Source organism: Anastrepha ludens, chromosome 3 (genome assembly GCF_028408465.1).
Source record: "Anastrepha ludens isolate Willacy chromosome 3, idAnaLude1.1, whole genome shotgun sequence".
In the NCBI taxonomy this organism is placed as follows: domain Eukaryota; kingdom Metazoa; phylum Arthropoda; class Insecta; order Diptera; family Tephritidae; genus Anastrepha; species Anastrepha ludens.
The window spans coordinates 94613580-94627649 of NC_071499.1; the positions used below are offsets into that span (position 1 = coordinate 94613580).

General features: G+C 35.9%; 5 protein-coding genes across 5 annotated transcripts; 2 read left to right on the forward strand and 3 right to left on the reverse strand.

Annotated features, from left to right (window-relative positions):
• Positions 1-1211: 1211 nt before the first annotated feature.
• On the reverse strand, positions 1212-2979 carry LOC128858499 (pleiotropic regulator 1). Its single transcript, XM_054094850.1, has 3 exons — positions 2732-2979; positions 2306-2670; positions 1212-2219 (listed from the first exon to the last, which is right to left on the reverse strand). The coding sequence occupies exons 1-3, from the start codon at positions 2842-2844 to the stop codon at positions 1279-1281; spliced, it is 1419 nt and encodes a 472-aa protein (XP_053950825.1). The 5' UTR covers positions 2845-2979; the 3' UTR covers positions 1212-1278.
• A 486-nt stretch (positions 2980-3465) lies between these two features.
• Positions 3466-6896, reverse strand: LOC128858502 (LSM12 homolog A). Its single transcript, XM_054094854.1, has 5 exons — positions 6045-6896; positions 4221-4354; positions 4024-4140; positions 3773-3904; positions 3466-3689 (listed from the first exon to the last, which is right to left on the reverse strand). Exons 1-5 carry the CDS (start codon positions 6163-6165, stop codon positions 3519-3521), a joined length of 675 nt encoding a protein of 224 aa, XP_053950829.1. The 5' UTR covers positions 6166-6896; the 3' UTR covers positions 3466-3518.
• A 142-nt stretch (positions 6897-7038) lies between these two features.
• On the forward strand, positions 7039-8772 carry LOC128858500 (uncharacterized). Its single transcript, XM_054094852.1, has 3 exons — positions 7039-7899; positions 7961-8051; positions 8117-8772. The coding sequence occupies exons 1-3, from the start codon at positions 7502-7504 to the stop codon at positions 8480-8482; spliced, it is 855 nt and encodes a 284-aa protein (XP_053950827.1). The 5' UTR covers positions 7039-7501; the 3' UTR covers positions 8483-8772.
• Positions 8684-9880, reverse strand: LOC128858501 (rhythmically expressed gene 2 protein). The gene has a single exon (XM_054094853.1). The coding sequence runs from the start codon at positions 9685-9687 to the stop codon at positions 8923-8925; it is 765 nt and encodes a 254-aa protein (XP_053950828.1). The 5' UTR covers positions 9688-9880; the 3' UTR covers positions 8684-8922.
• Positions 9881-10580: 700 nt separating this feature from the next.
• Positions 10581-11826, forward strand: LOC128858503 (INO80 complex subunit C). The gene is made up of 2 exons (XM_054094855.1): positions 10581-10878; positions 11082-11826. Exons 1-2 carry the CDS (start codon positions 10734-10736, stop codon positions 11279-11281), a joined length of 345 nt encoding a protein of 114 aa, XP_053950830.1. The 5' UTR covers positions 10581-10733; the 3' UTR covers positions 11282-11826.
• The last annotated feature ends 2244 nt before the right edge of the window (positions 11827-14070 follow it).

Below are 14070 nucleotides of genomic sequence, written 5' to 3' on the forward strand. Positions count from 1 at the left end.
TAAAAATATCTGCCGTTCGGAGTCGGCTTGGAACTGTAGGTCCCTCCATTTGTGGAACAACATCAAGACGCACACCATAAATAGGAGGAGGAGCCTGGCCAAACACCTAACAGAAGTGTACGCGCCAATTATTTATTTTTGTTTTTTTTTATATCCCGAGCCTATACAGATGGCTGCGCAATCAGCAGTAACCTTGAGTATATCATCTCAAGTGGGAGCCTGAGTCAAGTGAGTCTGCAGTCAACGATTCCGTATTCTTGAATAAGATCACTTTTTGTTTACCAAAAGCTTTGCTAGTCATATTAAGCAGTGTCAGCTCGAACACCAGCTCCATCGCAGCTGTTGAGCAAGGTTAAAACCATAGGATTTTCGTACTAAATTTTTGCACCATGAAGGGCTTAGTTGCTAGATTCTTAATGCGAATATCGAGCAAACAATTTGTGAGATACAATGCTTAAACAGATTTATCTGGAAACTACTTACTTCATCACGGCGAGAGGAAACTACTATTCATGCGAATAATATTAAATTTAAATTCATATGTTTTTCAGTTCACGAGTAGCTATGACCGATATCGCAAAAAAAAACATTTTATTTTATTAATAAATTACTTTTCCCCCAATGGAAAATAGTCTGTTCGGTATTCATAGTTGAAGAACGCTATTCTGTGGCACTTTTCTCTTTCTACACTCATGTACTCGTATAAAAGATTAATATTGTTTTATTTTCCAGATACGTGAGATGTTATCTTCATTTTAAGTATTCTAATGTAGCTACAAAGATTAAATAAGTTTAATTAATTTTGTGTATCTTCAATCAGAACAAATCATATAAATCCCTTAAATCCATGGGTGTGAAGTGAATGGATCTCCTTAAGAGTAACATCTTCAATATGAGGATGTAATGCCCTCGGCGAATGACTAAGAGATTATCCCAACTTCTACCTGACTATCAGCGCAACGCCACTGTACCACTTAAGGAGGCATCTCAGCCAACTGGTGAGAGACATAAGGCAGCACTTTAAAACTTGCCGAGCGGCTAATCATATCTAGAGATAATGACAAATACTAGTCGCAAGACGCCATTTACGTAATTCGATAGAAAAATTCCTAATCCGCTCTGCACTTTACTTTACCAGAGCCCAACAAGCGTTTTGTTTTTCTTTTTCCTTCATAGTCGGTTCCATTAATGAAAAACATGACTTTAGTCCATTTGCTTAACATAAAATTTCTTTACTTCATATCTGCTCATAAAACCAAAAATAATAACAGATTTTCTTTAGAATTTTCTGCGCTTTAGTATCTCAGGTCGCCAATTGACCGGATGTGTCTCTTCGCTTGCCTCTTCATCTTCCTTGTAAATTTTGATTGTTTTATCTGCTTCGGCGGTAATCAATCGCGAACCGGACTGATCAAAGCACATAGCAAAAATACCAGCTTCACTGTCCATTGAGCCGGGTTGTACAGGAGCTTGGAAACGTTGGAAATTGTAGCCAGTGCGCCAGTCCCAAAAGAACATTGTACCATTGTCACCACCGGACACCAATACTCCATCCGCGTTTACAGCCATGCAGTTAACGATAGCATTGTGACCAGAGATGTTTTGAACAAAATTGCCCTCCGGACAGCGCCATTGTTTAATATTATCTGGCGATGCAGAGGCAAACATATAGAGCGTGGGATGTAGCACAATGCTGCGCACAGATTTTTTGTGATTCGTCAGCGTACAAACACTTTTGCCTGCGGCCAAATCCCACAAGCGCACCGTCGAGTCATGTGAACCGGTTATAATCTGCGGATTGACAGCTTGCGCAACTACACTAGCCACAGTGTTTGTGTGTCCGGTGAGTGTATGTATGTTCGCCTTAGTACGCATATCCCAAATACGAGCGGTGGAGTCACGGCCACAAGTAGCAAGTACATCAATTGTTGGATGCAGCGCCATAGAGTACACAGCTGACAAGTGACCGTGATAATGGCGTATAACTTTATTGTATTCGAGATCCCAGCATTTTACCTGACGGTCTTCGCCACAACTGAATAGGTATGGATGTTTAGCGCTCACCGCTAGGCCGCGTACTGTGCTTACATGGCCAGTAAGTGAGAGCTTCAGCTTGCCACTGGCCAGATCCCAGATTTTTATAACGCGATCACCGGCGCCCGTTGCGAACCATTCGTTGCCTGGTTCTACAGCTATGCAACGTACCCAACCCAAGTGACCTAAAAAATTAAAACAAAAGAAAAAAGTGAAAGTACTTGGAAGGCGTAAATTATTTTTAAGATGCTCACTAATGCGTGACACTTACCGGAAATAACACGTGACAACTTCCAGGGAGCGTGCCAACTCGGTTTGGGGATAGTAGGCGCTTTCTTTGGTATCAGTTGAACATTACTGCCGGTTGTGCCAGTGCGTACACCTGAGCCGACCACGAGAGATGTACTACCATTGGCCTGTTCCATTCCAACACCTCCATCTTTGTCATTTGCCATCACCATAGCGTTGTGCTCTCCAACTAAGCTTCCATCTGTAATGGCAAGTGGACGCTCTGGTCCTTCTAGCGCGCCAACTGCCAATGCTGCTGCTAGTTTCTTTGTCTCAGCAGCTTTAGAGACGCGGTCAAACACGAGTCCGTATGTGTCTTTTGCCTTGATGGATTTTCGTATTTTCAGCCTGAAATGCATTCAGTATATAGTATTGCAGTGGAATTAAATGTTTATTATTATTTATTTACAGCTTCTCGTCAATTTCCGGCAATGCGCTTTGGTTCGAAACAAACATGTCGTGCGTACGCTTTAACGATCGAAATATAAGTGTGTGCACACTGTGACGTTGTACTTCCTCCATGATTAAGCTTACTCTTAAGTCGTTAGAAGTACTATTTATTTAAAGACACAGTTTCTTATTATAATAAATAATTATTTCAGATAAAAAGAAATCACACAACTTTCAATGCATTGCATGGGAAAATACACAAATATTTGAGAGGGGCTGCAAAAGGAAATGTCAAAAATAAATTCAGACAGGGTTGCACCTAACATACGTTTGTTGATTTAACCCTTGGAAGCATTGAAAAAAATTTAATTTACTAAACACGCCATCTTAAACGTAGTTCTGATCTCGTTAACAAACTATTTATAAGCATATATAGGAATTTCTTACATAGTTCGAAAACTATCCCGAAAATCATAAACATACTTTAACGAAATTTGTTAAAACCCGATAAAAAAACCGACTTTCCACACATTTTATTCGAAATTACCCATAGTATTCAAGATCTCGAAATTCCAAATTAAACTTTAAATAAATCTACATTGACTAAGAAATACTATTACCAAATACTAATTAATAAAGGCAACAAACCAAAATTATATAACAGAATATAGTACATCGTAACTGTAGTTCCAAAGGATTCACTCCACCCCAATATTATCATGAAGGTATCCAAGACAAAAAAACGAAAGGGAATTTAGTGATTTTTTAGTATATATATTTTTTAAACGATTTTGTGGTCTTTTCTATTAATTTGCTGGCACAGGTGAACCTGCAGCCGCATTACTCGACGAAGATGTGCCTACTGAAGCTGAGGGTGCTGACGATGACAACGACGAAGATGTGGACGAAGAAGCTGATGATGTACCCGCAGCAGCTGAGCTGTTGTCCTGTGATGCGCTCTCGAAGAATTTTTCGATCTTAACAAGTATGAAAGGAGAACGAGCATATACAATTTAGTGAATAATTAGCGCCACTTTTTCCAATATAAAGAAATTCTTACCATTTTCTTGATGTAATTGCATAAAGTCTTGTTATTAGAAGTAGTAATGACATTTTCCACTCGATACGGTGGGGAAACAGTGACTTCATTAAATATTTGAATGTTAGTTCCCTGCCAGGATACTTCATTAGACTGGAAAACAAGAACGAAACATGCATGTTGTTCATTAATCAATTTTAAAGCATAGCATATTCTGCAGAACTACAAAAAAGCAAATACTTCATACGACTTGTGTAAGTTATATAATATACCTTGAATTGCTTTGCAATTGTTCTGTAGAGCTCTTGTGCCTCCAGGCTAACGTCTGCATTTCTCGACTTCAGATACGTCTGTCGCTGCTGAACTGTATTGCGTAGTCGAATTTTTATCTGAAATGTGTTCGATTTTCAATGTTTCTTATTCATACTCTAGTATTTTTTTCAACAAAGTAGTTGTCTGGCATTTATACCTGCTCCAAATTCAACTTTTGTGGATCCTCAACGAAGTTGCCATTACACTCCTTGATTACTTGAACATTGCTGCATAGCGACAAATTCAACACGTACACATCATTTAGTTGCTCTGAGTTTTTTGAACGACATTCTGTTTTAAATAGTTATTACATTTATAGGAAAACTTTTGGGCTGGAACTAATTTAACAAATTAACGCTATTATTGTAAAATATTTAGCAATTCTGCCTGATAGGCAGCCCTTGTCCCTAACAAGATCAGGCCATTCAGTGAACGAAGTTTTACTGTTATGAACGAAACACAAGGAAACCTATGTTAAACACATCTCATAAACTTAATGCATCGGCAGTTTGTGGCATCAAGAGCAAGCAAAGGAAACTCAGCTAAGTAAAAATTATTGCTATTATTATTACGTTAACAATTTTTTCATTAAATTCAATGAAATTAATAATTATTTTAATTATACGTAGCCCATATGCATTTAGGATTTTTCATAAAATTTAATTATAAAACATTAAAAGTTTTTGTATTTACTTATTGTTAACCCCCATAATTTGTTATAATAAAAAACAATAATGACCTAAGCTGTTTGTACTCTATTTCATCCATTAAGCACTGTATTTTATACTGTTTAATAAATAATAATAATAAAAAAGAAAACAATAAACATTCAATAAAAGCAACCGCATTTTTTCTTAATTTCTTTCGACCGCCACTGTACATTTTGCAGTTATTAAAACAATTTGAATATTATTATTAATCTTACCACAACAGACAATAGTCTAGAGTCGTGTTAGATTTGGATAATATTGATCTTGCCCTACATATAAGGTACCTACATATACTACAGCTTTATACATGTAATTTGTCCTGTTCAAGTAGTTTAAAACCTTGATATTGCAAGACACTAACCACTCCTTAATAACATTTTGAATACGTTTAATTATTTTCAGTATTACTCGTACTAAGACCGTTTCCAAATGATTGTACGTAGCTACCATTCGGTTGGACACAGTGGACTTTCCTCGACAGGCAATGGCGAACCTGGATGACCATTTCTGGCACTAAAAAGGCCTCGCAACCTCTCAAAGCCCCTATATTTTTATGATAATATCCAGGAACACATCACATATTGAAGGAATATATATATATATATATATCCTTCATATATATATATATTATATTTATACATATGTAAACGTTACGTTAAACGTATATAAATGTCATAACGAGGACTGAGTAGCTTAACTTAGTTTTAATATAACTTTTAGTACGAGCAAGAACTAAACAGGTGTTTATGTAAACAACTATACCAATACCAACATAACACATACTTAAGTATTCATTTTACTCAAAAGTTGCATCGGATGATTGACCTCAACAAAATTATAAGCGATGCAGCTTTCTCTTATTCTGCGACAGTTTGATTCTCAAGCTGAGCGAATGCAGCAGAAATTACGACAAATGAAGTTAAAAGATAAACCAAATAGTTTTAATAAAGTCTATACATTTAACGGGTTCTATTTCTTAAGTACTGCTCTATTTTCAAAATAAACTCTCAAATCATCGTGGAAACAATTGAAAGGATATACAACTGCTCTTAGCTGCCGTTTGTTTTACGAGACAAATTTATTTTTTCTGTTTAAACAGAATACCTGCTTGTTGAAAACATATCATCTGCCCATTGCTGATTGATTTGGAAATTACACTTTACATATACCTAAATGTAAATAATAAACAATATACTTTTGTTTATGATATATAAACATTTTTAAATTTAATGTTTTCCAAAGGTTTGTAATAATTATCTTGAAAAGGATACTTAGTATGAGCATTTTTGTGTTGTGATCAAATGCGAGCACTTCGCCTTCCACCTCCTCATTGAAACAGGTCGTGCAAAGCACAGATGATCCAATACTGAAGCAATCATTTACCGCAGCCATTTTTAACGAAAGCCGCCACACAACGCAGCAATGATAACGCGAATTTATAAAAACTCTATTCTTTTGTTTTGTCAATTACAAATTAACAGTATTATATATACTCTGTCGATAGGTTTGTGAATTGTAATATTTAATTATAAACAATTCGCAGATGCTTTTTCTAATGCAACAAATTGTGGTCGTGTCGCTTTTTTGACTTCTTGCTGGTGTTCCGTTGCATACGTTGATTCGCGGAAGTATTTGTCTTTTGTTATTTCTGCCAGCCGTTTAGATTATTGGCACTTTTTTAGAGCGCACGCCGCCAGCAAAATTTCAACAATAATTGAGCATCAATTCGCAACAAAAGTACGAAAAGTGTTAACGGTGGCCGTAATTTTCTATGTGTTTCTTTTTATAATTATTTTATGTACTTTTTACCGACACTACTACTGCTGGCGCCGCTGCTCCTATTACTGCCGCGCTGCACTATTGCCTTTTTCCACTTTACTTATGAAGTAATTTTATTGGTTCTTGCTTTTGCGATTCCACTAATTAATTGCTCGCGCACTTTATGCAACTTTCCTATTTGTAAGTTAAATGCAATCTGCAGTGTAATTTGCGAAAGTTATTTTGTTTTTCACACAGTGAAAAATAATAGTAAACAGCAAACGCAGACGTTATCCAAAAATTTTTTGGTTAAAGCACTAAAAAACGAGCGGATCAAAAGGAAGGAGATGGCAAATCGAAAAACTCAATCCAAGTTTTCTTTGTGCAGCATATTCTTCCACATACACACACACGTACACCAGCGCGTGGCGAATGACCAAAAAGAGAACTGTCAGAGTGACAGTTAACCTCCGTTCGAAATTAATATTGGTTTAAAAAAAAAACTAATAATTTTAAGTTATATGATTAGAATGTGTTCTAATAATAAAAATTATTTCTTATATAAAATTTAAAAACTTTTACTGCAATCCTTAAAACATTAATTCCAGTCGAATATTTCGAAAAGTAAAAAGATAACCTAATAGCAACTCTGTGATCAAATACAAATGTAAACAAAAAACCCGCCGGCTGGTTATAAACAACACACCGTCGAAATCGTTATCAAGTAGGGAACCTTCGTTTGCGTTCCTATCGTTAAATAATCAAACTTGACGGTTCAATTACCACCGATGGCTAGCAGCCAAACAACCAAATACATTTTCTACAGATATACGCGAGAAAGTTCCAAATGTTCTGAAATTAAATAGACTTACCAGTCAGCAGTGCCTTTTAATTGTTGTAAGTGGTTACCACGCCCTAACTAGTTTCTCATGAGCAGTAGATTTTCTCAGCTTGAAGTACTTTGCCATTAATGTACCTGCAACGCCAAAGATCAATGTTTGTACTAGTGCTGCACTTGCTTCTGCATCACATATCCATTTCAGTATATGGCATTAATCATTGGATTGTGCAGAATGATGGCCGTATTACACAAAAAATTGATTCGCCTTTTCTACTGCGTGAACCGCATAATCTAGTAGCATTTCTAGACCAGATACGACGCAACGATTACGTAGAGCAATCTTATCTAAAACTTAGACGTCAACGTGAATTAATTGCAGAGCATTTGCGTTATTCGAAACAATTCAGTGAAGATCTGGTTGTGCAGGCGGAGCGCTTGCAACCACATTTAGGGGCTCAGACTCAACCAATGCAAAACTTGATAAACTCGTTGGAAGCTCTCACAAAGCAAACAGCCAAAATGTATAGGTAGGTAAATTTAGAATAACTGTGTCTAAATATATGCCTGAATATTTGTATATATTATCAGCTATCTGGAGTTTGTAAAAGATGAATTGAAAGAGTTCAGAAAATTGAAAATGCAAATAACACAACATCATGAAAAGCTAATACAACAACAGGTTAAACATAAAAACTATATTTTTTATTATTGAATAGTTCGCTAAATGGCTAACTTATACTGCAGGTCCCACTTGCGTCTCGCCAATTAGATGAAAAGACTAATAACGAGGATTTACTCAAGCGGGGTCAATACTGCAGTACGCGGACACTTTCTAGCACTGAAGATCCGGTTTTATTTTGTGACTTTTACTCTGATATGCAAATGCGTTTAGAAGACAAGGATGTTGATCCTGAAGCATTAGAGCGTGACTGGCAGCTGACGAGTGAGTCTGTGCTAAATCACGTGACTAATCTTAATATACAACAACGCATGAATCTGGAGCAAATAAAAACAATGCGATCACAAAAGCCTACAGCTGCATCAAGCGTCAAGAATAAAAAAACACAAGCATCGTCCATAACTTCAGATGGTACTGGTAAAGATACATGATTCAGATACTTTTGTGAAAAGTTTGGTGTCTTCGGTTAGGTCTCTTGTATAAGGTTTTGTTTTTAATCTTTGCTTAGCAATAAATCATAAAGTATTTCTGAAGTTTCAAGCAGTTTTTAGGCTTATCGTCATACTTACTATTATGTGTGCATGTCGTTGAACTTAAGACTAAATATTTAAGAAAACTCCCTTTGTATTTTTCGATAAGATATTTCGAAATTTTACAAGTTTCTTTTATGTTTACATTTTTTACATTATACAAATAAAAAATGCATAAGATTTTATACTATCATTGAAACAAAAAATGTAAAAATGTTGTTTCGTGTTTTTAACAATAAGATTACAATTTCAACAAAATCCAAAGTTGATATACATAGATACATTTTCCACTTAACTTCAGTCTCAAGATTTTCAGCTTAGGCACACTTTCCCTATTATGTTTACCACTGGATGTCGGTTGTTTCTAGTGCAGTATGCATTTCTTTTAAACTGGCATACACATGAGTAGGTTTCGCTCGTTTCATTTCAGTGAGCGACTGTGTTATTAGTAAACTGCTCCAACCAGCATTAATGGCGCCTAAATAATCCTTATCATATAGATTGCCAATATGCAACGCTTCATGGGGATACACATTACATTTCTCCAGCGGTTTTTCAAATGCAGCTTGATGGGGTTTTTCAACACCTAGATCATATGAGGTGTACACGAAGTCAAAGTTTTGTCTAATATTCATATCACTCAATACACGTTCCAATCCTGGATCACTATTGGAGATGACACCAACATATTTGCAACTGCCGCGTATCTTTTCCAATAATTCTAAGTTACCGTCAATATGCACATAACATTCATTAGAACGGTATTGCTCAAAGAGTTTTTCACTAATGCGACGTATTTGAGGATGCGGCAATTTATCGTCTATTCGTTTAAATACATTGTCCACCAACTGCACCCACCACTCTTGCCAAGTTATTTCTTTAGAATTGCTGCCGTAATTTGGGTACTTCCTTGCCATAGCTTTGAATTCATCACGAAATATATTTTGTAAACGAACTGGGTCAAGATTCTTTACACCCATCAACGCCGCCGTCTCAGCATATTGTACTCCTGGAGACTTGCGAAACTTTAGCAAAGTATCTGTGATATCAAATGTCACTAGTCGAAAACGTTTCAAATTTTTAACAAGCTGAGCTTGTCGTGGCATTATACCAAAGGTAGACTCACTGTTAATGATGTTTGTGTGTCTGATTTTGCTTTTATTTTGTTTGGTTGATAAGTCAATGGAAGAAAGGTACACCTTGCCTTGGATGGTAGCAATTGCTACTTATGTTTGCTTATTGATAAACTGAAAGATTATCTAATGGATAAAAGATAAGAGCATATTGCAGTATTTTAAGCAATTCGCCATGGTTTTAAGTGTGAAATGCACCAGTCAAGGCGAATTTATATAAGGTGGTGGCATTCGAGCAATAACAACAGTTTTAATATTAGAAATGTGAAAAGAAAGATAATAGAAGACAAATAGATAATATTAGTTTCGCTCAGTCTGCTGCGCTTAGTCGCGCACTCACAACACAACAACAGCTTCCCGTCATTTCGTTTTACTAGCATTATTAAATTAAAAGCGAATTGAAAAAGAACAAATAAAGCCTTCTTAGACATGGCTTATGCCGACAGTTACTTTATTTTTTGCGATTTTGTCAAGTCTAAAGTTAGGCTCCTTTCCAACACAAAACAAACAAACAAAAGGAGGAGAAGTTACATGTTTGTGAAAATTCAGTCACGCAAGCTATAACATTGTGATTTGTGAGGTTTACACTACACGAAGTGGCGTGAGTTAAATTGTGAAAGCTCAAATTAATATAAAGCCTCCAAATGCTTTTTTATTTGATGATTGATTTTCTGACACAAGAATGTAATATTTGTATTCATTTTATTGTTTGCAATTTTTATTAGTCCCACGATTGTCACTATCTTGTAATCTTTTATTCTTGGTACATGTATATAATTTTTGCAGTTTGGAAGCTTGATTGTCAACATCTCAATAAGAATGTAAACAAAAAATAAGCAAAACAAAGAAGTAGCCCACCCTGGTATTCAAAATCAGCTGTTATAGCGAAGTCACCTTGTGTGGATTCGCCTTCTAGAAACATATGTAATATTTAGTGCTCTTTCAAATCATCTATCTATAAACCAGAAAAATTGTAAACTTGTTGTAACTAATTGTAAATATGCCCTGAATGCGTCGATATGTCCGAAGAACCGCCAAAAATACGTTTTAAAAATACGCAATATAGCTATATTGAGCTAGGTGGAAAGAAACACATATTCAAATCACTGAAACAAATACTTTCTGTGGAGAAGACACAACAGTGGCCAGAGGGAACAATGTCTTGTAAGTACAATCGTGCGTTTTTTTATCTTCAAGTTATTATTCTAGGCTACGATGTAGAGACGTGTAGCTTTCAAATAAATCATAACGATAAATGAACTGATAAAAATCAAAACGCCGCGAAAGTTTAATTTGGTGTTATAATTCCAGAATCTTTTTTGTTTGTTTGTTATTTATACATATTAACTTTTTCTTATTTCGTTTAGATTCGTCGTTTAATGCTCCACCCTCTTTGCGGCCACCTAAAAAGTATTCGGACATTTCCGGTTTGATTGCACCGTACACTGATCCGCACACCAAACTACGCTACGCCAACTCCGAAGAATATACCATTGTAAAAACACTACCATCTGATATTGTCGCAGGTTACTTAGCATTGCGCGGTGCGAGCAGTATTGTGGGCTAAAATTTATAGAATTTAAATATATTTGCATAATGATTAGATTAAATAGAAATGTTAAGCTACTGTTTAAGAAACAATCATACGTATTTTCAAAACTATAATGTATCTGAATACGACAGATCGAAGCTAAGAATATTCCAAAATACATACATTTGCTACTATCAAAATCAAATCAACTTTTGCAAGATAAGTAAAAATCAATTTATTGTTATTGATTTTCGCAAGCTTTATTATTTTTATATGAGTTACATATGTGTGCAATGTGTAATAGTGATATGAACGTCTGCCGGAGCACTCTGCGATAGAGGTTTGCGGGATGGTTACAAATATGGCAAATGACAAAGAGAAAATAATAGTATGCCACCATTGTATACATATTGACGAATTTCGACCATTACTATTCGTAACTATTTATCCATATCACACTGATCAGTAGAATCATCTGTTTCGATCAATATAATATAATGGGACTCCTCAAGGATCACCTTTATCTGTGATCCTCTTCACTATAGCGTTTGATGAGTTGAGTATGATTTTATCGAAATTTAGCACTGTTGAAGACCAGCTTACGCTGACGACGTACTCATATTTTCAAAAAAGTCTAATAATACAGATATCATAAGAACGTACACAGAAATTCTACATCAAATTGATACCTAGTCCAAAACTTCAGGCGCTTCAATTTCTCCCGATAAGTGCAAATTACTACATATATGTAAAAAATTAAATTGCGATGTACCCTCACTTACTTTTTACAACATTAATATAAACTGTACCAATAGCCTTAAGTTCTTAGGTTTAATATTAGATAAAAAGTACACTTTTACAGAACACTGTCATTATATAAGAAGTAAACTAAGTTCTAGATTAGAAGTTATTAAGTACCTGTCCACAAAGCGCTCATTTATCGGCTCGGCATTGTTGATAAACGTCACAAAGGCTCTTATCACGTCAACTTATCAGTACGGCTTGGAGATTTACGGACATAATGCTAAAATTAAATTAAAGCTACTCTCGGCTCCCTACCATACAGCCCTGAGAAGATCTCTACGAGCATTTCCAACAACTCCTCTGAAGAATATTTTTGCGGAAACTGGACTAACTTCTATCGCAGATAACGCAGAAGACTGTATTGGTAAACTTTACGCTAAACTTATAACAACATCGAACAACGCACTTCGAAAAGATGTACAGCTTGCTACACTTCGAAAGCGTATTCCTAAGATACCGTCAACCATCCACCTCTGTCTAAAATTTGCTAAAGATAGCAACCTACCGCTGCAAAGGGTTCACATCAGTAAACATCGAAACCCACCCTGGCTACTTAAAGAGGCGTCCTTTATTAACAATTTAGCACTAAAACGTAAAGCGAATATATCTCGTGAAGAATATAAATCCTTTTTTTCTGAAATCGCAGCGAATTACAGAGCCATGGGCTGGAAGCTGATCTATAGCGACGGGTCTAAGACAGAACAGACTTCATATGCTGTCGTAAAAGAGCAAAAAGAAATAATAACTTATGGTCTCTTATTCCCATTCTGCTCGATATTTACAGCGGAAGCAGTTGCAATTTCTAACGCTTTTTTGTATGCAATCCAAAACAAGGGCAAATTCATAGTGTGCACTGATAGCTTATTGTGCTTTTCGGCCATCCAGAACTACAACAACTCTAACTACATAATTGATTTCATAAGAGAGGCACTAACTACCAAACCTCAAAAAATCAAAATTATGTGGATTCCTGGCCACGCAGATATTAATGGTAATACACATGCTGACCAAATTGCTAAACAAATGAGGATCACCCCTACCATTACAACCAATATCATCTTTAAACATGACATCTACAGTTTCATAAAACACCAAAGGCAAAGTGACCTCCTACGCGAGTGGAGTAATTATAACCATCCCTACTCCTTAGTTAATCCTAAGCGTGTAAAACCAGGTTTTAGTGAGTCAATCCCAACGAACATGGTCACACCACACATACGCCTTCGACTAGGCCACACAATACTTACACACGCCCATATACTTCAAAGCATTCCACCCAATCTATGCCCGTTTTGCAACTCCACTCTGAGTATAAATCACCTTCTGTCTTCATGCCCTAACCTTGCATCGACTAAACATCATTACTTTCGGAGCATTGACCCTCTTGAAATATTAAAAAACCCAACTGAAGCCAACATATCTATATTATATATATTAACTATCTCAAAGATACTGATCTACTTCGTCGGATCTAATCGAGCCATAATCAACCTGCCTGCCGAAAGCCTCCGATGCTAGCGCTGCACTACTTTCAGTTTGTATAATAATTTTATTGTTATGTAAACCTTTATAAAATAAAATAAAAAAAAAAAAAATTTTGAAATTCCTAAATATTCGAAATAACAATTCTTTACTACATAAATATTTATATGTAATTTGCTAACGGCTAGATTTTTATAACGCCAAGATTTTCTTGTGAGATTGATTGATATATCATTGATGGATTTCGGCAATTGATCTCTTTCGTACCGTATGATTGTATATCATCTCAATTCTCCCATAGCCATAGTCGGCTATGAGGGATAACCATGCCTCCAAAAATGTGCAATATACGCGGTTCATTGTAATTTTGCAGCTCTGCTTTGCAAGGGGGTAATACTGCTCCATCAAAATATTTTGCGTTGGTCCGGAAGATTTCGTCACTCTAATTTAAGTTATATGTTTTCATAAAAACAGCTACATGAAACTCATTGACTTCATCCACATACCTATATGATAAATTGATTTTCCCATCATCTCCT

Excerpts from the sequence above, each read along its gene's own strand:
- LOC128858499 (XM_054094850.1), bottom strand. The coding sequence starts at position 2,844 with ATGGAGGAAGTACAACGTCACAGTGTGCACACACTTATATTTCGATCG. Across the intron at positions 2,671-2,731 it reads CCGGAAATTGACGAGAAGCT|GCTGAAAATACGAAAATCCA; the intron begins GTAAATAAATAA and ends AATGCATTTCAG. Across the intron at positions 2,220-2,305 it reads GTTGTCACGTGTTATTTCCG|GTCACTTGGGTTGGGTACGT; the intron begins GTAAGTGTCACG and ends TTAATTTTTTAG.
- LOC128858500 (XM_054094852.1), top strand. The coding sequence starts at position 7,502 with ATGTACCTGCAACGCCAAAGATCAATGTTTGTACTAGTGCTGCACTTG. Across the intron at positions 7,900-7,960 it reads CAAACAGCCAAAATGTATAG|CTATCTGGAGTTTGTAAAAG; the intron begins GTAGGTAAATTT and ends ATATATTATCAG. Across the intron at positions 8,052-8,116 it reads AAAAGCTAATACAACAACAG|GTCCCACTTGCGTCTCGCCA; the intron begins GTTAAACATAAA and ends CTTATACTGCAG.
- LOC128858501 (XM_054094853.1), bottom strand. The coding sequence starts at position 9,687 with ATGCCACGACAAGCTCAGCTTGTTAAAAATTTGAAACGTTTTCGACTA.
- LOC128858503 (XM_054094855.1), top strand. The coding sequence starts at position 10,734 with ATGTCCGAAGAACCGCCAAAAATACGTTTTAAAAATACGCAATATAGC. Across the intron at positions 10,879-11,081 it reads GCCAGAGGGAACAATGTCTT|ATTCGTCGTTTAATGCTCCA; the intron begins GTAAGTACAATC and ends TATTTCGTTTAG.
- LOC128858502 (XM_054094854.1), bottom strand. The coding sequence starts at position 6,165 with ATGGCTGCGGTAAATGATTGCTTCAGTATTGGATCATCTGTGCTTTGC. Across the intron at positions 4,355-6,044 it reads CACAAAAATGCTCATACTAA|AATGTCGTTCAAAAAACTCA; the intron begins GTATCCTTTTCA and ends TATTTAAAACAG. Across the intron at positions 3,690-3,772 it reads GCAATTACATCAAGAAAATG|ATCGAAAAATTCTTCGAGAG; the intron begins GTAAGAATTTCT and ends ATACTTGTTAAG.